At 38.0% G+C, this 21,972-nt stretch overlaps 1 protein-coding gene across 1 annotated transcript in view; it reads left to right on the top strand.

Annotated features, from left to right (window-relative positions):
* Window positions 1-718: 718 nt before the first annotated feature.
* The window catches only part of DAPP1 (dual adaptor of phosphotyrosine and 3-phosphoinositides 1), a 50,524-nt gene continuing 29,270 nt past the window's right edge, over window positions 719-21,972 (top strand). The window contains exons 1-3 of the mRNA XM_004461955.4: window positions 719-866; window positions 1,837-1,969; window positions 19,232-19,354. Of these exons, the coding sequence (XP_004462012.2) occupies window positions 764-866; window positions 1,837-1,969; window positions 19,232-19,354 (359 nt within the window). The 5' untranslated portion in view covers window positions 719-763. The remainder of the gene's footprint in view (window positions 867-1,836; window positions 1,970-19,231; window positions 19,355-21,972) is intronic.

The following is a 21,972-nucleotide window of genomic DNA, read 5'->3' as shown; positions in this document are numbered from 1 at the left end:
CCCTATTTTAAAATATGTTAGCAAATATTTTTATGAAATATTTTTGTGGTAGCCATCTAGCAACTCTGCAGTAACTGTTAGATGTGGAGGGAGAAGGGTGGGATCCTGGGAAAAATAGAGTAAGTGACTAAAAGGGAGAATGGTATCAAAGAAGAGGATAAGAGATGGGAGAGCAACATGAGAAAGGGAGAAAGACAGGAAGGTTAAAAATAGAGAGAGGGATCATCTTAGTTAATTCTGTTACTTTCCTGAAAAAAAAGTAAAAAAAAAAAAATGAATTTGCTAAAATGAGAAGCAAAATAGATTATAGAACACTGAACAAAGGGCCATAGAAAGGGGGTGGGAACTCTGCAGTACAGGCAGTTCTATCTCAGCCCCTCACCGGCCTTGACTGACCCTCCCTGTGGTGGGTAGGCCCTGTGTGCTGCTCAGAACAAACTGCTGCCAAAAGAATTTTAACTGTTCATGTACAGTAAGTTAGACGTGGGTTATCAGAGCCTGGCCTTCCACTGGCTATCTCTAGACCCTAGGGATTTTCTCACTGGCTGTCAGAGTCATCCAGAATCTCACCGATCACTGATGAACACAGGTAGAAAGGAAGAGTCTTGAGGGAAAATAGAACATGGGGCTGGAAGAACTTGGACAGATGTGTCTCTTATAGCAATCTAAGACCTTGGGTAGCAACTCCTGCTGACTTGGTATCCAGTAAACTAGTCATCCTCGCACTTCAGTGTGCACAGGAGTCACCTGAGACCGTGTTCAAATGCAGGTGCTGGCTCAGAAGTGCTTGGGTAAAGCCTCAAATTCTGCCTTCATCCAAGCTCCTGAAGATGCCAATGTAGCTAGTCTGCGGAGCACACTGAGGGGTAAGTTACGGAGCGTCCTGTTGGCACCGAGTGAGTCATGAAGGAATACAAGTGTGTGTGGGGGGGTGGGGGGTGGAGAAAGAGAGAGAGAGATTCCAGAAGAACATTAATTCCTACAGGTACATACAGAGAGAAGGCAGGTCAACACTTGCTCTTTATTCACTTATTACTGTATTGTGTTCTGGTTCTCAAGGATTCAGAGTTGCTGCAGTTTCCCTTTAGGACTTTCAGGCAGAAGGAATTCTCCTCCATACATGAATTTGTGCAGAAAACAGTACTAGTTGTATTACCCCCACTGGAAGGAAGTGGGGCTCAAGAAAACCCATTAGGTGGTCCAGGGTGGCCCCCTACAAATATTTTTATCTTCTTCTCACCTAATCCTTCCTCCATAGAGAAAACCATGATTGTTTCTGAATCATCCCCAAGCAGAACGTCAAGGGATGTTGGAAAGCTTGGGTCATTAAGCAGAAAATTTGAGAATTTACTAAAAACCCAGGTACAAGATTCAAGCTAGTGGTTTGACTCTGATTTCTTCCCACGATCTAAAGATGAGTCTAACACAGAAGTTTCCTGGGTGTTTCTTATGTTTGTGTGAGGCAGAGGGTGAACAAGGGAACAAACCAGGGCTAATAGCACCAGCGAGAAGCTTTGGTTTGGCCTCATGAGAAGTGTTTTAAATCTATAGTCCAGGCCCAGTGAAGTGGGTGCATCCTTATTTCCTCTGACAGAAACCACATGTTGCATGATGCCGGGTGGGTGTCCTCAGAGGTGGCTACCTAAGTTTGCATACTTCCTGACTGACAGAACACTCCTGCCAGTGCCTCGGGGCCAGGGTGCTGAGTGTCACTGGGAGGGGTAACCAAGTTTCACTTCCTTGCTGGTTGGAGACTCACAGCCGCAGCTTCTCTCACTGAGGAACAGGCGAGGGTGAGGAGCAGCAGAGCCGTCCCTCTCTGCCTCTTCCCCATAGCACCTGGAAGGGGCTTAGTGAGAGGAGCGCGAATGGGCAGAGCAGAACTCCTCGAAGGGAAGATGACGGCCCAGGATCCCTCAGATTTGTGGAGCAGATTGGACGGAGAAGCAGAGCTGCTCCAAGACTTGGGGTAAGAGAGCCATCCCCTTTTCCAACTGCATCTTGGTGAACATCTTAATCCACCACTCCCACCCAGACATGCACTCTGCTCAGCAATGATCTTCAGCACTGCATTTCTCTCTGCTACTCCCATTCTTCTGTCCTTCCCAAATTTACTCATTTGTCTCTGCTAGGTATCTTCCTGTTGGAGGCTAATCCATTGTAAAAACATAGATTATTTTTCCAGATGTGAGAACAGGTAGGTTGAGAAAACAGGAAAAAAATCAAATAGGTATTCTTTGAGACTAGGGACAGAATTGAGATGTGTGAGATGATATTGCCTAGTTTACTTAATATTGCTCTGGTTTATGAATAAGTATGCTGTTAAAGGGTTTTGATGGCTGAGCTATTGACATTAAGAGGACGGTATTGCTGGTAAGATAAACAGAAAGACCACCCCGCTGTAAAGGGACTTTTTCAAAAAAGAAAGAATGAGGAAGTTTCTGCGGCACTCTTGCATATGTGGTTCTTTCTCCTGACGTTGCATTTGTGAGCACTTGTGTACATCCATGTCTGTCAGGGCAGCTTTGAGCCTTTCAAATACTAACAATCCAGGAAGAGGATAAGGCAGTTCAAATCAGAGAAATTTCTGTCTCAAACTGCATAAATTTGGGTAGGTGGAGTCATTGGAGTCCTGTCTTTAAGAAGAAACCCAGATAAGACAACTTCTCAGGATATTTAATAAAAAGAGCCAATTATTACACAAGAAAGAAACAAGGGATTTCCTAGAGAAACTAAACCTTCAGCCGAAGACTCTGGGAATTCCCTGATGAGACTGGTCTTGAACATCTGTGATTCAGGAGAGGCGAAACTTGCACATTCTGTCTTAATGAATAAGTCTAAATCTTCACAACAACCCATAGGAACTGTTATCTGCTCCATCTTACAAATGAAGAAACTGAGCAACAGAAGGGTGGAACAACTTACTTACTGTCACTCATCAATTAAATGGCAGAGTCAGGATTCCAATACCTGTGCTTTTAATCATAGGAAAACTGAAATAGAAAGGAAATCTCTGCTTTAAGGCTGCAGGGATTGCCTTTCTTTGTGTTGTGTTACTATAAAAGTTCTCAATAATTTCTGTCTTTAGATTTTAAAATTGAGGTCTCAAAATTTAACTGTGGCTTCATATGGTAAATCAGATATAATAACAGCTAGAATTTTCAATAAAGTAAACCGCTCATATTGGTAAGTCAGAGTTCCAGGATATCCCTACCCTTCCAACGTGAGTCCCCAAAGAGAAGAGGCAAAAGTTCCCCGACCATCCAAAACAGGTGTCACAAAATCCAGGCAATAAAACCAGACCCTTGGGCTCTCACTCATTGAACCATGAAGCTATAATTCTACAAGCTTGATTATATGTAGTCCCTGCCCAGTGGATGTGAGAAGCCCCAAAGGAGAAGAGAGACAAGGGAGATGCCCCATTCTGTTCCATTCATTTAAACAAGCAATCCTTGATCTCATACTCTGTGCTTGAGTGCTGTTGGCACCTGGATTACAAAGATGAGCTAGGTGAGGTCTCTGCCTCACACCATAATGGCAATACAGGAACAGAATACAAGTACACCCACAGGGAAACAGAACTGCATCTTCCCTCGATGTGCAGAGAATGGATGTTCAGCATAAGCCAGAGTCATCAAAAAAAGAAGCATTTCTGTTAAGATTTCTCTATTTGAGAAGGCCTGGAAATTTATTAATCATGGGAGGATGATTTCTATAACAATGAGCAAGCTGCAGTTGTCTGGAGAAATGACTCTGTGGTGATGGTTCTTAACCTAGGTTATACGCTAGGAACATTGGGAGAGTTTTTAGAAATTCCTGGTGCCCTGGCCATATGCCAGAAAAGTTAGTATTTATGGGATGAGCTGTCTTCTTTTTAAACTCTCCAGGTAATTCCAGAGTGAGTCCAAGGTTGAGAATCACTGCATAGAACATAAGTTCACCAATGGCATTGACTAATTCAGTTTTTTAGTAAAACCAGAATGATTTAATTTGGTTGGTGGAAAAAAGATAGATGATTTTCGTGACAATTATTTTTTTAATTTTTTTAGTAGGCTATTTAAGTAAAGTGGATACCGTGTTTATATTTCTGATAATTATACACAGATAACTTGGTGGCTAAATTTGAAAGCTATCCTAAACCTACCTTTTTTCTTTAGTCCGTGTATTTCTTCAGGCTCTGTAATATGTAAATTGAACAATGAACTGCAGCAAATTCATCACTCACTTTTCTAGAACATGTGTCTCCTGGTCAGAGCACAGGTTTATTATTATTTTTTAAAGTGCCTAAATCAAGCAACTCACATGTATTTCCATGTTTCTTTTATTGTTTGTCTAAAAACATTATTTTCTTCCATCCTTAAGGTATTAGTGTTCTTAAGCAGTCAGTTTCTAAAAGCAAAGCAGAAATAAAGTCATCTTAAATTGTTGCTCAGCTTCAGTTACGCTTTTGCAGTATGGGAATTTGGAGGAGAAGTTGGGGAGTTCAGGAAAATAAGAAGCAAGAGAGTGTGGACAATGGTTGGAAGAAGTTAGAGGTGGATTGGGAATAGTGGTCAGGCTGTTTGTTGCCTTCAATAGGAAGCGATGGAGAAAGAAAAGAAGGAATAAACACTAGAGACATCATCTAAGGAATAACTACCATAAAAATGCTAGTCAGTTCATAATTTAAATTTCCAGCAATTCTTTACCTGCAACAGTTTCCTACAAGTAAAACTGATAACACTTTATAAACATACAACTGCAGACTGCAAAATAAAAGTATTTCCAGAGACTTTTAGGTTAAATATTTGAATTACGCAGTCAGACATATTCTCCCAAGTGACAAAATTTAACAAATATTTCCTTTTTTATATATGCCTTCCCAAATGTCAAATTTTATTAGGAAGTGCCAAAGTATTTGATTCTAAGCTTTGGATGTTTAAATCAATAAATGAAAAAGAGTCTAGAGAAGGTTAGAATAGATCAAGGGTCAGCAAACTTTTTCTGTAAAGGGCCAGATAATAAATAATTTAGGCTTAGTGGGTCATACTATCTCTATCCAACTATTAACATTTACCAAGCAGCTGTAGAAACAAAAACAAATGAGCATGACGATGTTCTGATAAGACTTTATTTATGGACACTGAAATTTTAATTTCTCATAATTTTCACAAGTCAAGAAATTGTCTCTTTTTTCCTTTTCATCCATTTAGAAATGTAAAACCATTCTTGGCCCATAGTCCATATGAAAACACATGGTGGGTAGGAATTGGCATTCAAGTGGTGCTTTGCTCACCCTGGGAATAAATTGTAACAACCAAAATGAGTCCCTGTTATAAATCGGAGCACAGATGAGCTCTGACCTTCAACAGGTATTAGTATTCCAACTTTCCATGTGAGGAGACCCAAGAGCAGAGAAATTGGGTTTCCTGAGGTCCCAGAGAATGTGGGTCCAAAGCCCATGCTCCTTCCACCAAACCAGGTCTCCTTGTTCTGGTGACCACTACTGATTGACCACCTACCATGGTGCCAGCTCCATGCTTTTTCACATACATCACTTCATTTAGCTTTCATCACAAAACTTTAAATACTGTACTATTCTACTCATTTCATAGGTACACTTCAAATAAGTGCATAGGTGACTTCAGATAAGTTAATTGAACTGTCTGGGTCAAAGATCTGGTAAGCGGTAGAGTTTAGGAGCACACCTTGGTCTGACTTATCCCAAAACTAATGTTCTTCCCACTACACCATGCTGCTTCCCAGAACTCGCCAATCAAAGAGAACACATCCTAGTAATGATAAGTAATTATTGGATGCTCACCACATATCCAGGGCTATTTTAAGCTCTTTATACATAAGAACTGATTTAATTCTCACAGCTCTACTGTGCAGTAGGTACTATTACTATTGCACTGCCATTTTTAGATGAGAAAATGATCAGAACCTTGATCACATGCCCATGTTACAGTGCTAGCAAACCTTCAAACCTAGCAGTTTTGCTTCAAATTCCACATGCTTAAGCATTAATGCTACAGTCTAATTTCCATCAAACTTCTTTCTTATTATTACTCTAGTCTTAGTTATTAGTGATAGTATAAACTGAGAAAAAAAAGAATGTTCTATAATTACTACTGCCAACAAATTTTATTACTACAACACATTATTTTTTTTATTCTTCACATAATACACCTGCTTATGTACACAGTTATAAGCCTAATTAGTCAGAGCTTTATTGATTCCATTTTCAGGGTTAGAAAAATGTAATAGGCTTTAAAAGGTATAAATAAATTTAAAGCTTGAATGGAACCTGTTTACCAAGTCGTGATATCAACTAGACCTTTAGAGCTTGTTCCCCTTCTGTACATAATTTTGTAACCTTGGATTCTAAAAATGGAAAGTGATTCTTCTGTGGCCGTTTAATAGTATGCAACTAGCGTGCCGCTTGATCTATCCTTGACTAGAGTGAATTTCCTCTTGAGCTGTTGTGTTTTTCTGTTCCTCCTATGGGTGATGGTAACTTCTACCCACTTGCCTATGGAAGTCTGTCCAGAGTTTCCACAATTGGGTGGGGTCACTTTGCTTCATTCATTCATTGTTCCATTTACTCATGGGTCCTTCTGTTGATTAACGACCTAATGCAAAGGAGTGGCGTGAGTGAGAGTGGGGGAGGATACGGAAACATAGAAGGAATGGTTATCACCTCCAGGAGCTTACAGTGCAGAGGTCAGAGAAGGCACATGCATCAGCAGTCATCACACAGGGGAGTGTGGGCTCAGTGCTCTAACAGTGGCTAGATAAGGCACGCTAAAAATGGCAGGAGGAAGGAGCATCACAGCAAATGGTGAGGTTGGCCTTTAGACCAGTAAGATGGCTGTGGGTTGAAGACAGAACATAAAGAGAAAATGGCACAAGTAAAGGAATAAAAGGGGCAAACACAATGAGTCAGAAAATAAAAAGAGCCCAGAAGGACTCAGACCCTCCAGGGCCTGGGACCTATCCAGTTCCTAGTCCAGAATGATGAAAGAACAGCAGGCCAGAGGTTTAGTTAACCAGCATCTAGCCCATCTTTTTTCTAATCCCAACTTCCCAGCATCTCTTACCTTCAGCCTCTTTCTATTAGAAAACTTCCAACCGGCTTTTCTGTTCTAGTTTTACAACCATACCCTCAGCCTTTTTTCAAATTTCCCTTTCTAAGACCAGTTTAATTTCTTACTTTTACCAACATCCTGGGAGGATAGATTTATTTATTTATCAAAGAGATTTATTTTATTTATTTATTTCTTCCCACACCCTTGTTGTTTCTCACTTGCTCTGTTTGTCTTCCTTGTTTCTTTAGGAGGCACCAGGAGTTGAACTCAGGAGGGTTGCCTAATGGCTTGAGCTAACTCTGCTTCCTGCTTTGTTGTATTTCTCATTATGTTTTTCCTCCCTGCAGCTCTTGTTGCATCATCTTGTTGCATCAGCTTGCCATGCCTGCCAGTCGTGTCTGCTCATCATCTTTTTTAGCAGGCACTGGGAACCTCTGCTCCCTGCTTTTTTGTGTCTCTCATTATGTTTTTTTCTTCTTGTATTTCTTGTTGTGTCAGCTTGCTGCACCTGCCCATCATGCCAGCTTGCCATCTTCTTTAGGAGGCACCGGGATCTGAACCAGTGACCTCCCATGTGGTAGGCGGGGGCCCAGTCACCTGAGCCACATCTGCTTTCTCTGGGAGGATATATTTCTATTCTGAGTCTTTGCACCTCTGGCTCCTACTCCCTGACTGAAATTATTCTGGTCCATGTAGGTCTTAACCGCATGCCTTTCTCTCCTCGATCACCTCCAGATTCTCTGTGGTCATGGTCCACCTCACTCCCTGCCCACTCTTGCCTGCCCCCACAACTTCTCATTAGACCTTCTTGGTTTAAAGATATTTATAATTTTAAAAAGCATAAAGGTAATAATTTAATTTATTTTTGTAACACTGTAATAATTATGTAGAAGAATGTTTTTAGTTTTTAGAGACATATGCTCTATTACTGAGTGTTAAAGTATTATGATATACATAATATACTTTAAAACTATTGACCCCGAAAGTATATAAAGAAAATATGACTAAAAGTTAAAATTAGTCTACCTAAGAATGGTGTGTGGGCATTATTTGTCCTATTTTTTGTACTCTCTTATAATGTTTGAAATTATTCATAACAGCTAAATATAAAATAATTAGCTAAAAATAAAATAATATTAATATGTATTAATTATTGAAAGTTTGGAAGATAAACTTAGCCATGTACCTCCTACCCGAATGACATTTGTTCGACTTCTTTCCAGTCTTATAAAAATATTTTTTCTGTGAACCCACACACATACACACACACACTGACACAGATTGAGCTTTGACTATACTGTATGTATAAATTTGCTCTTGCTTCCTGGTAGTATATTTTTTCATCTTCTGTTTTTTGATCTGTCTCAAAGCAGGCCCAGGGTCTAGTTTTTCCTGGGCCAGCCTCTTTCTCTACCTTGAATTTTGAATAGGTCAGTGCAGATTTCAGAGGGCCTAAATTAGATTAGGAGTTTGGGTCAGTTGACGATACAGACTCATTGAATGTCGGTAGGGATAAGAACGTATGTGGTCATCATATTTTGTTTGCAGGAAGATTTACCTGATAGTTTGAACATGTTGGGTGCCAAATGGTCCAGAACCAAGAAAAGTAATCAGGGAGCTCCTTCAAAGGATTAGTGAATAACAAAGTAGACTACAATGGTGACCTGAGAAGAGCAAGGAAGGAACAGGGGTGGATGACAGTCATTTCATTAAGCTAAGCATAACACATGACTCACAACTACGCAAGAAAGAATTCTACTTCTTTTTGGATATATATTTTTTAATTACATTTAAAAAGTAGGAAACCTTGCTGTCTCACTTGTATCTTCTAATTTGTTCTTTGTTTGCTTTATCACTATACATTTCTAAAGTTGCCCAGGTTTCTTTTTATGCTACTAAGGTTTTGATTTAACAGCAGTAAAACATGTGTGTTTTGTGTTAGTTCTCTAGATAATCATACAATCATCTTGCTGAAGTACTGAGAGGTTTGGCCATTTGCTTCCTTAAGCGATAATGACACTGAATCCTTCCCTGAAGCCAAGGCCCCCTCCACCGAGGATGAGCCTCTTACTACATCCCTGCACTCTCAATGGTTCCCAGCTCTCATCGCACCCTCACCAAGTAGCATGATATTCCAATCAATCATGATACTGATATTCCAAGGTCTAAGCCAGGACTATGGTAATATTCTAGCAATATAAATGACCTCAGACTTTCCCTTTCAGTCACTGTAATACCCATATATTAGCACTGTTAGTTACAAACACTGTGACGTGCTTTCACCATTTGTATTTACTTCCAAAGATTTACAAACAACTTTTGACCAATTCTGCACAGATTAACCCTCAATTTTCCATTCTATAACCATTCTCATTCTTTTTTCTGGTGACCTATATTTTAGGTTTTAACTGCATAAGTTTACACAATATATTTAGTTCATAACAATGCAATTATACATTATTTGTCCTTTTGTGTCTGGCTTGCTTCACTCAACATAATGTCCTCCGGGTTCATCCATGTTGTCACATGCATCATGACTTCATTTCTTCTTATAGCTGGATAATATTCCATCGTATGTATACACCACAATTTGTTTATCCATTCATCAGTTGATGGACACCTGGGTTGTCTCCACATTTTGGCAATTGTGAATAATGCCGCTATGAACATCAGTGTGTAGATGTCTGTGTCACTGCTCTCAGTTCTTTTGGGTTTATATCTAGTAGTGGTATGGCCAGGTCACATGACAAGTCAATATTCAACTTCCTTAGGAACTGCCAGCCTTCCACAGTGGCTGTACCGTTCTACATTCCCACTAGTGGGAAGGTTTCTCCACATCCTCGTCAACGTGTTGTTTTCTCTTTTTTAAATAGTGGCCATTCTAGTAGGTATGAAATGGTATCTCATTGTAGCTTTGATTTGCATTTCCCTAATTGCTAGTAATGTTGAATATTTTTCCATGTGTTTTTTTGCCATTTGCATATCTTCTTTGGACAAATGTCTATTCAAATATTTTGCTCATTTTTCAATCAGGTATTTGTGTTTTTATTATTGAATTGGAGCATTATATATCATGGATATTAAACCTTTGTCAGAAGGGTATGGGGAAAGGCAGGAAGAGATGAGAGGTGGAGGCGTCTTCGGGACATGGAGCTGCCCTGAATGGTGCTTCAGAGGTAATCACCGGACATTGTAAATCCTCACAGGGCCTACATGATGGAATAGAGGAGAGTATGGGCCATGATGTGAACCAATGTATATGAGGTGCAGAGGTGCCCAAAGATGTACTTACCAAATCCAATGGATGTGCCAGGATGATGGGAACGAGTGTTGTTGGGGGGGGGAGAGGGGGGGGGGGGGTGGGGTTGAATGGGACCTCACATATATATTTTTAATGTAATATTATTACAAAGTCAATAAAAAATTAAAAAAATTAAAAAAAAAATAAAAAATAAAAAAAGATTTGGGGGAAAATTAAAAAAAAAAAAAAAAAAAAAAAAAAAACCTTTGTCAGATGTGTGATTTCCAAATTATTTTTCCCATTGAGTAAGCTGCCTTTTCACCCTTTTGACAAAGTCTTTTGAGTTGTGAATGTGTTTTATTTTGAGGAGGTCCCATTTATCTATTTTTTCTTTTGTTGCTTTTGCTTTGGGTATAAGGTCCAAGAAATCATTATCTTCCACAAAATCTTGAAGCATTTCCCTAATTTTTCTTCTAGTATTTTTTTAAAAAAATGTTTTATTACCTTTTTTAAAAAGATACATAAATCACATAAGAAGTTACAATAAAAAATATGAGAGGTTCCTATATACCCCACTTCTCACACCCCCCACTCCTCCCACATTGACAACTTTCATTAGTATGGTACATTCACTGCATTTGATGTGTATATTTTGGAGCATTGCTACACTGCATGGATTATAGTTTACATTGTAGTTTACATGCTCCCCCAGTCCATTCAGTGGGTTATGGCAGAATATATAATGTCCTGCATCTGTCCCTGTAATATCATTCAGGACAACTCCAAGTCCTGAAAATGCCCCAATATCACAGCTTCTTTTCCCTCTCCCTGCCTTCAGCGACTCCCATGGCCACTATCTCCACATCAATATTTTTATGGTCCTGACTTTTTTTTTTTCCAAAAGTTTTTTTTTTTAAGATTTATTTTTATTTTATTTCTCTCCCTTGCCCCGATCCTTCCCTGCCGGCCCCCCCCCCCCCCCCCCCGGCCCCAGTTGTCTGTTCTCTGTGTCCATTTGCTGCGTGTTCTTTCTTTTTGTCTGCTTTTGTTGTTGTCAGTGGCACGGGAATCTGTGTCTCTTTGTTGTTGCGTCATCTTACTGTGTCAGCTCTCCATGTGTGCAGCACCGTTCCTGGGCAGCTCTCCTTACAGGGTGCACTCGTTGCACATGCAGGGGACACCCCTGTGTGGCATGGCACGCCTTGCACATATCAGCACTGCACGTGGACCAGCTCCACACAGGTGACTTTTATATTTAGGTCATTGATCCATTTTGAGTTGATTCCTGCATAGGGAGTAAGATAGGGGTCCTTTCATTCTTTTGGTTATGGATATCCAGTTCTCCTAGCACCATTTATTGAAGAGACTGTTTTGTCTCAATAACATGGACTTAGTAGTTTTATAAAAAACAAGTTGTTTGACTATAGAGGTGAGGGTCTATTTCTGTACTTCCAATTCTATTTACTGATCAATGTGTCTATTTTTAGGCCAAAACCATACTGTTTTGACCACTGTAGCTTTGTAATATGTTTCAAGTTCAGGCAGCAAGAGTCCTCCCACATTGCTCTTCTTTTTTAGGATGGTTTTGGCTATTCAGGTGCCCTTTCCTTTCCAAATAAATTTGGTAATTCAATTTTCCATTTCTGTAAAGTAGGCTGTTGGAATTTTGATTGTGATTACATTAAATCTATTAATCAGTATGGGTAGAATTGTTATTTTCATATTTAGTCTTCTAATCCATGAACATAGAATGTCTTTCCATTTGTTTAGGTCTTCTTTGATTTTGTTTAATCAGTGTTCTGTAATTTTCTGAATATAGGTCCTGTACTTCTTCGGTTAAGTCGATTCCTGGATATTTGAGTCTTTTTGTTGCTATTGTAAATGGAATTTTTTTCCTGATTTCTTCCTCAACTTGCTCATTTCTAGTGTGTAGAAACACTACTGATTTTTGCATATTGGTCTTGTATCCTGTCACTTTGCTGAACTCATTTATTGGTTCAAGTAGCTTTGTTGTAGCCATTTCAGGATATTCTAAATATAGGATCATATCATCCACAAATAGTGATTTTTACTTCCTCTTTTCCAGTTTGGATGCCTTTTCTTTTTCTTGTCTGATTGCTCTAGCTAGAGGTTCTAGCACAATATTGAATAACAGTGGTGACATTGGCATCCTTGTTCTTGATATCAGAGGGAAAGCTTCCAATCTCTCCCCCATTGAATACAATGTTCACTGTGAGATTTTCATATGTGCCCTTCATTATGTTGAGGAATTTTCCTTCTATATCTATCTTTTGGAGTGTTTTTATCAAGAAAAGATGTTGGATTTTGTCTAATGTCTTTTCTGCATAGATTGAGATAATCATGTATTTATTTCTTCAATTTGTTAGTGTGGTACATTATGTTAATTGATTTTCTTATGTTGAACTTCCCTTGCTTACAGGAATAAATTCCATTTGATCATGGTGCATAATTCCTTTAATATGTTGTTGGATTCTATTTGCAACTATTTTATTGAGAATTTTTGCACTGATATTTATTAGAGAGATTGTTCTCTAATTTTCCATTCTTTATTTTATTTTATTTTATTTTATTTATTTCTCTCCTCCCCACCCCCATTGCGCTCTGTGTCCATTTGCTGTGTGTTCTTCTGCTTCCACTTGAATTATCCAGTGGCACTAGGAAACTACATCTCTTTTTTTGTTGCATCAACTTGCTGTGTCAGCTCTCCATGTGTGCGGCGCCACTCCCGGGTGGGCTGCACTTTTTTCATGTGGGGCTGTTCTCCTTTACTCATGCAGCATCCCTACACAGGGGCACCCCTGTGGGGCATGATACTCCTTGCACATGCAGCAGCATGCACACTCACCACATGAGTCACAGGGCCCTGGGGATTGAACCCTGGACCTTCCATATGGTAGACGGACACTCTATCAGTTGAGCCACATCCACTTTCCTAATTTTCCATTCTTGTATCTTTTTCTGGCTTTGGTATTAGGGTGATGCTGAGTTCATAAAATGCTTTGGATAATTTTCCCCCCTCTTCAATTTTTTGGAAGAGTTTAAACAGGATTGGTATTAATTCTTCTCAAAATACTTGGTAGAATTAATATGTAAAGCCATCTATCCTGGATTTTTCTTTTTTGGGAGTTTTTTGATGACTGATTCAATCTTTTTAAATGTGATTGGTTTGTTGAGTTCTTGTATTTCTTGTAGAGTCAATGTAGGTTGTGCGTTTCTAGGAATTTGTCCTTTCATTTCTGATTTTATTTATTTGCATCTGCTCTCGTTTTTCTTTGTTAGTCTAACTAGTGGTTTGTCATTTTTGTTGTTCTCAAAGAACTAGGTTTTGTTATTGTTGTTTTCTCTATTTGTTCTTGTTGTTCTCAGCAACATTTATTTCATTTATTTCTACTCTAATCTTTGTTCTTTCTTTTCAGTTTGCTTTGGGATTGGTGTCCTGTTCTTTTTCTATTTTCTGCAATTGTTTACTTAGGTCTTTGACTTTAATGCCCTTTCTTCCTTTTTAAGAAAGGAGGTTAGGGCTATACATTTCCCTTTCAGGACTGCCTTTACTGTAATCCATAAGTTTTGATAAGTTGTGTTATCATTTTTATTAGTTTCAACATGTTTACTAATTTCTTTTACTATTTCTTCTTTGACTCATTGATAGTTTCAGAGTGAGTTGATTAGCCTCCACACATTTGCAAATTTTATGATGTGCATTTCTAACAAATTCCCTGATGGTACTGATGCTGCTGATCCAAACTTTGGGTAAAAAGTTAGTTTCCAAACAGCAGTTACAACCCATAAGTGGTTTAAAAGCAACTTAGTATATCACAATCAACATTTTTAAAAAAGAAAAGAGAAAAGAACTATTCAAGTAAATTGTGTATATTAAGAATAAGTATTGTTTCCAAAAGATTTTTAAATTTTATGTGTGTGTTCATGATGTATATATATAAAATGTATTCTCTACTGTGTTTTGATCAAAGAAGTATGAATGCCTGTCCTTTAATGGACAAATCAAAATGGGATATTAACTTAGATCAGCAAGTTAAGTCAAGATAGTACAGCCTAATGGGATAAGATGCAATGTGGCTTTAAAACACTAGATCAATTTTCCAGAAGGTTCCAGCATGAAGAGACACTAGAATGGAAAGAAGAGGAGTGAGCTGAGAACTAGCTTTCTGGATCTAGCCTTGTCTGCTTTCTCTGTGGTTCAGCTTATTTCCTGTAACTTTTCTCAGAGCCAGCTATGAAATTCTAAAGTGGGTGGGTGTTTCCTAATTTGTTACTGTATCATGGAAGAGATAACACCACTATTTCCTTCAAGGTCAACTGCTAGTTTTGATAATCCCGTAAACCCAGGACAAATGTTATTTTGAAGTTTGATTAGCTCTGTTCTATTGGCTCTATTATTAGCCTAGAGATAAAATTATGCCATGCATTGGCCTTGGGGGAAAAAGGAGAATAAACATTGATTCAAGTGAATTGTCATAAATAGGATGGTTCTTATTCTTTTTTACCTCTTTAGGGAAAATGAAACGGAAAAAATGGTTTCAATAAAATGAACCTTACTTATTCCAAATTGCATGAAACCATATTCCCAGCACATAGCACAATGTCTAGCATGTTCATAATATATTATATAATTTAGCAAGGCTTGCAGATTGTTTCCTTCTGCAAAAGTTAATAGAATCATATAAAAACTTTATTTAAAAATAGAATATCAATACATGAAAATAAGAGGATTTTCTTACTAGGTATTATTACTAGTTGCCTTAATGGATGAGAAAACTGAGCTTGCTATTTGCATGGGGTCACATAGTTGATAAGTTAAGAGTTGTTGGAGTGAAAGGACTAGCTGGAGTTACAGCTGGAGACAAAGACATGGCTTCTCTCGCCCCAGTTTCTCACCATCTCTATATGGATTTTTGTGATCAAGGCTTGCCGTTCTTCAGCATCTCTTTTCTCAAGGTATTTCCCAGTAGTAAAGTGGTTTCTTACGGCACACGATTCTAAAAACATCAGTCTTCAACAGGCAGCTGGGGGAGACGTGACAGAGCCGCAGAGGAAAACTGACTCAGTTGGGAGTTGGAATCAACAGTAAGTTCGGTGTGAATCAGCAGTATGATGTAACTGTGAAGAAACTAATGCAATCCCAGGCTGCCTTAATGTGCACCCAGTAGCTAGAAGTAACCCAGAGCTGTTTTATTTGCAGCAGTCAGATCTTCCCTTTAGGAGAGATTTTCAAAAATTAGCAGGTGTTCAGAGCAGAAATGTCCTTGGGTGATAAAAGGACTAAAAGCCTTTCAGAAAGGGAGAAGGCAAAGCTGATGGAAACAGAAGAAAGTTGTTTTCACCTACTTGTAGGTATCTATACAATTCCAAAAAGTACTTCCAGGACCATCTGTTGAAAGCTATACAGAAAGAAATATCAATTCAGTGCAGGCAAGAGTTTTCTGCCCATCAAATATGGATGTATAGAAGGAGCTTGTCTGTACAAATAGTGTGTTCCTCATCATTAGCAATATTTAGGCAGATTGGATAAAGAGCCTTGTTAGGGTTTAGACATTATTCAGACACTGTATAAAAATTAAAAGGAATATAAACCAAACTGATGATTATGGTTTTCACTGGGTTAGGGAGTTATATGTGTCTTTTTTTAATTAAGGCAAGCATTTTTATAGTTGTTTGATTTTTAAAAAAGAAAAAGCATATCTGATTTTTGTAATTTCCAGAGATAAATTTACTGTGAAGCCAGTGAAGCCTCAACTTCAGGGCCCCTCCCTGCCTTGCTCAGACCCTAGTGAAGTGATTAATAAGTGTAGTCAATTCAGAGTATTTAAGATAAGTCTCTGAATATGAATATTTAAAATACCCTGGAATCTTACAGCTCATCTATGAAAGAAACTTGATAAGGGTTCCTGAATTTGCCAACAATCCCAAAAACTTTATTACCAGTATCATGTTGTAAAACTCTAAATTTTCTACCCTATCAATCATTATTTAAAGTATTCTACACAAAAGACTGAATTAAGGAAGCTGATGTGACTCAAGCGATTGGGCTCCCATCTACCATATAGGAAGTCCAGGATTCTATTCCCAGGGCCTCCTGGTGAAGGCAAGCTGGTCCATGTGGAGTGCTAGATTGTGCAGGAGTACTGGCCCACGCAGAAGTTCTGGCCCACACAGAGTGCTGGTCCACATGAGAGCTGGTGCAGCAAGATGATGCAAAAAAAAGAGACACAGAGAAGAGACAATAAGAGATGCAGCAGACCAGGGAGCTGAGGTGGCACAAGAGATTGAGTGCCTCTCTCCCACTTTGGAAGGTCCCAGGACCAGTTTCCATTGCTGCCTAAAGAAAAGACAAGCAGACACAAAGGAACACACAGCAAATGGACACAGAGAGCAGACAGTGAATGCAAAACAATGGGGGTGGGGTATAGAAATTAATAAATAAGTAAATCTTTTTTTAAAAAAAGACTGAAGTATTGTTCTCTTTGCTTTATGGAAAATCTTACTACAAAATTCTTATTATATAAAAAGATTTTTCAAGATTATGTAGCCAAAAACATAAAGGAAAAAATTACAGTTTCGTATTATATAGCTAATTATTGAAAATGTTATTTTTCTTAGCATTGTGATATTTGTGATATTTGTCAGCTTTAAAATTTGTATTCTTTTTTTGTGATTTCTCCTTCTAAGTAAATATTCATTTTTCTTGTTAATTTTAAATTATTTTTCTTAAAGAGATCACCAAATTTTATATGGTTCAAACCCCTTAAAAATCTGGATTGTCCTGCTAGTAAACAGAATAATGAAATAAAAAATTTTAAAACACAGTTCCGATTGCAGGAACTTTAGTTTTCATGCAATTATGATTCTATATGATGAGGAGTTATATGTGAATATTAAGCTATAAGGAGCACTATAGATGTCAGCTAAGGATTTGAGTGTATCCAGTGCCAAGTATGACACAGCCTCAAGTTATGCCCGGCCATATCTCTTACCTCGCCTCACTGCTGCCTTTGGCACTTGCCCTGAGTTAATTAAACAACTGCAAGGTGCTCTGGTCCTTCAACAAACCTGGCATTCTCTTACTTCTAGGGCCTAGAATCTAGGCCTGTACAACTGTTACTACCCTCCCATGGAATACCTCCCTGAACTGTCACTCCAAATCCCACACAATTTTATATAGATTATAAAAAGAGAAAAAGTCTCTCTCTTCTCATTCCTCTTTCTCTCTCTCACAAACAAAAGGTCTTCATTGATGTAACCCAGGTGACTAGGACAGTTTCAGCACTTAATAAACAGTAGTTGAATAAATGAAATAATAAGTGAATGAAAGAATTAAAAGGGCTATCTCTCTACTAGTACTTAGTTCATCTTATTGACATTATTTGTGTAATGTCTGTCTCTCCAACCTCTCCACCGCTCTTGGGGTCAGAAATGATGTCCAGTACTTAGATTTCTGTTTTCTGAACTAAATTGAAAGTAATAAAGAAAATTGGGGGGAGGGGGAGGGGGTGGGGTATATGGGAATCCTCTATATTTTTGATGCAACATTTATGTAATCTAAAACTTCTTTAAAAATAAAAATAAAAGAAAATTTTATTTAAGCAACAAGGAAATCATATCACAGAGGATTAATAGCAAGGTATAGCCTTGAGGATCTCAACGGCTCAATGATAAGGAAAAAGTAGGAAGCACTACGCCTTGCCAGGCCTGTTTCAACCACTTGGCATGTGTTAACTCATGAAGTACTCACCATAGTTCTACTATTATCGATCCTATTTTAGAGAGTAATCCTTTTTCAAATTAGTTAAGTACCTCATCCAAGGTCATACAACTAGTAAGAAGTATCACCTGGATTGGGAATCAGGCAAACTGACTCCAGGGGACCAATCCTAACCACCACAATGGAAGGTAATAAAAAGAATATGGAAAATCGACCATTAAGGGCAAGGGCTAAGGTGCAGAGCAGTGTGCCTAGAATGCTCTTATTTCTATAGAATCAGGAGGGTGGCACACTTCAATGCCTCTAGATACACAGAATCTCTCTCAGGAAGAAATACAGGAATATAGTTAACATTGGTGCCCTCTGGGAAAGGAACTGGGGGACTGAGGATCAAGAATAAGAAAAGGGCTTTGTTTGTTTTCACTATGTGCTTTTTTATGCCCTTTTCTATGACTTTGCTTGTTTACCACAGATATATGTCATACTTTTTCTATAACAAACTTCAAATAGAAAAGAAACCATGTAGACAATTTGGATCTCCTTTAGAACTTGCCCATCTCTTCAGATACTTGTCGTTTTGAAACAATAGTTATTGGAATATTTACTTTATCATCAGAGTCTGATTATAAGATAGCAAACTCTCCTGATTCTTCTTAGACCCAAGCAAAAGGAATCCAAACTATGAATGGTTAAATAGACTCTGAAACATTCTCGCTCCATCCATTCACGAAAAAAATGTTAAGAGTTGGAGACTTTATGAATTGTAAAGCATTGGAATTCCTTGTTTTTCACTTCATTTTACTCATAGCAATAGATTCAAGTATAACAGCTCGGTGGTTTTGCCATGAAATGGTACCACGCTTGCAGAGAGAATGTGAGGGAGAGACAAAAATATATCAGGAAAAGAGGTCAAGGCCTATTCTTAACTGTTATTTTTAGCTTGGACTTTAAAAATAAAAGTTCTGTCTACAAAGTAATACTGCCATTGGCCAACTCTTTCTGCTCTCCTTTTAATACTCACCCAGCAATTTCCTTGTTCTAATATTTTGTCTGAGAGCTTGGTCTTTGGGTACATATAGTTGAAAATACTGCTGAAATATTCCTTGAGATCAAAAACCCAGAGAAGGAGAAGTAACGCCATGAATCCCCTGAATGAAAGCACAATCCTTTCTTTCCTAGATGGTATCACGGCAATCTCACCCGCCATGCTGCAGAAGCTCTTCTTCTCTCAAATGGATGTGATGGAAGTTACCTTCTAAGGGACAGTAATGAAAGGACTGGGCTATACTCTCTTTCCGTAAGGTAATGTGCTTAAGAACTGTGTGGATTCAATTACAGTGCCATCTGTCACATATATATGTATTTACTTTATGATCAGATTTATATTGTAAGAAAATGAAACTTTCCTGATTCTTCTTAGACCCTGTCAAAGGAATCCAAACTTTGACGAGTTAGACTCTGAAAACATTCTTGCTCCATCCACTAGCAGAAATTAAAAAAAAAATGTAGAGCTGGAGTCTTTATGAATTGCTTACTCCAAACCTTTGGCTTTATGGATGAAGAAACTGAAACCCACAGTGGTGGAGGGCCTTGTACACAGTAGATCAGTGATAGAAACAGCACTAGAACCCAAATCCCTGTAACCTACCTCAGTGCCCTTTGTGCCACTCCTTACTTCTTCTGGAAAATCAGAATGATTTGTGGTATACAGTTTTCAAAGATACAAAGCCAAGCTGACAATAATGCAACTTTAAAGTTTTTCGTGTAAATGGGCTTAATTTCTTTCTTGAGGCTCCATTTCCCCCTAATGGTAAGAAAGCTTATCTATTCCCTATTAGGTAAACCCAGCCAAATGCTGGGATTTCCCATCCTTCCAGGATTTGCCCTCCCCACTGTCTTCCTCCTGGTTGGCCTTCTGGATCAGAGAGGCTGATCTAGCTGTGTGTAATAAACAGGATAATACACCAGGAAGGAATAACAGTCATAAACGTCTATGCACCTAACCAGGGTGCCCCAAAATACCTGAGGCAAACTCTGGCAAAACTGAAGAGAGAAACAGATATCTGTACAATAATAGTTGGAGACTTCAACATGGCACTTGCATCAACAGATGGAACAATTAGACAGAAAATTAACAAGGAAACAGATAACTTGAACAATATGATAAATGAGTTGAACCTGACAGACATATACAGAACATTGTACACCAAATCAGCAAGTAATACATTCTTCTCAAGTGCTCAAGGCTCTTTCTCCAAGATAGAGCATGAAACAGCTCTCAATAAATTTAAGAAAATTGAAATTACATGTAGCACCTTCTCTGATCATAATGGAATGAAGCTAGAAATCAATAATAGGCAGTAGGGAAAATTCACAAATATATGGAGGCTAAACAACACACTTCTAAGCAATCAGTGGGTCAAAGAAGAAATTACAACAGAAATTAGTAGCTATCTCGAGATGGAATAAAATGAGAACACAACTTTTTAAAACTTAATAGATACAGCATAGGCAGTGCTGAGGGTGAAATTCATAGCCCAAAATTCCTACATTAAAAAAGAAGAAAGAGTTAAAATCAAAAAGCTAACTGAATACCAGGAGAAACTAGAAAATGAACAGCAAACCAACCCCAAAGAAAGCAGAAAGAAAGAAAGAACAAAGATTAGAGCAGAAATAAATGAATTGAAACAAACAAAAACAATAGAGAAAATATACAAAACAAAGAACTGGTTCTTTGAGATCAATAAAATTGACAAACTCTCAGCTAGACTAGCAGAAAAAAGACAGAAGATGCAAATAAATAAAATCAGAAATGAGAAAAGGGACATAACCATTGACCCCATAGAAATAAAAAGGATCATAAGAAGATACTATGAACAACTGTATGCCAACAAACTAGACAATGTGGAGGAAATGGACAAATTCCTAGAAACACGTGTATAACCTGCACCACCTCTAGAAGAAATAGAAGACCTCAGCAAATCAATAACAAGTAAAGATATTGAATCAGCCATCAAAAACCTCCTAACAATGAAAAGTTCAGAACCAGATAACTTCACTGGTGAACTCTACCAATCATTCCAAAAAGAACTAATGCCAATCTCACCTAAACCCTCCCCAAAAATTGAAGAGTAAGGAACATTCCCTAACTCATTCTATGAAACCAATATCACCCTAATACCAAAGCCAGATAAATATATTACTAGAAAAAAAAATTACTGGTCAATCTCTCTAATGAGCATGGATGCAAAAATTCTCAACTAAATACTTGCAAATTGAATCCAACAGCATATTAAAAGAATTATATGCCATGATCAAGTGGGTTTTATTCCTGATATGCAGGGATGGTTCAACATAAGAAAATCAATTAATGTAATACACCACATTAACAAATCAAAGGAAAATAAAGCACATGATCATCTCAATTGATGCAGAAAAGACATTGGACAAAATTGAATATCCTTTATTGATAAAAACACTTCAAAAGATAGGCATAGAAGGAAATTCCTCAACATAAAAAGAGGGCATAGATAAAAATCCCACCGTCAACAATGTACTCAATGAGGAGAAGTTGAAAGCTTTCTTTCTAATATCAGGAACAAGTCAAGGATGCCCACTGTCACCATGGTTATTCAATATTGTGCTAGAAGATCTAGCTAGAGCAATTAGGCAAGAAAAAGAAATAAAAGGCACCCAAATTGGAAAAGAGGAAGTAAAACTCTATTTAGAAAATCCTGAAATATCTACAAGGAAGCTATTAGAGCTAGTAATGAGTTCAGCAGAATGGCAGGATAGAAGAACAACACACAAAAATCAGTAATGTTTCTATACACTAGCAATGAGCAAACTGAGGAGGAAATCAAGAAAATAATTCCATTTACAATAGCAACAAAAAATTCAAATGTTTAAGAATTAATTTA

Source organism: Dasypus novemcinctus, chromosome 1, assembly GCF_030445035.2.
Source record: "Dasypus novemcinctus isolate mDasNov1 chromosome 1, mDasNov1.1.hap2, whole genome shotgun sequence".
In the NCBI taxonomy this organism is placed as follows: Eukaryota; Metazoa; Chordata; class Mammalia; order Cingulata; family Dasypodidae; genus Dasypus; species Dasypus novemcinctus.
This window is presented reverse-complemented; position numbering and strand designations above follow the sequence as displayed.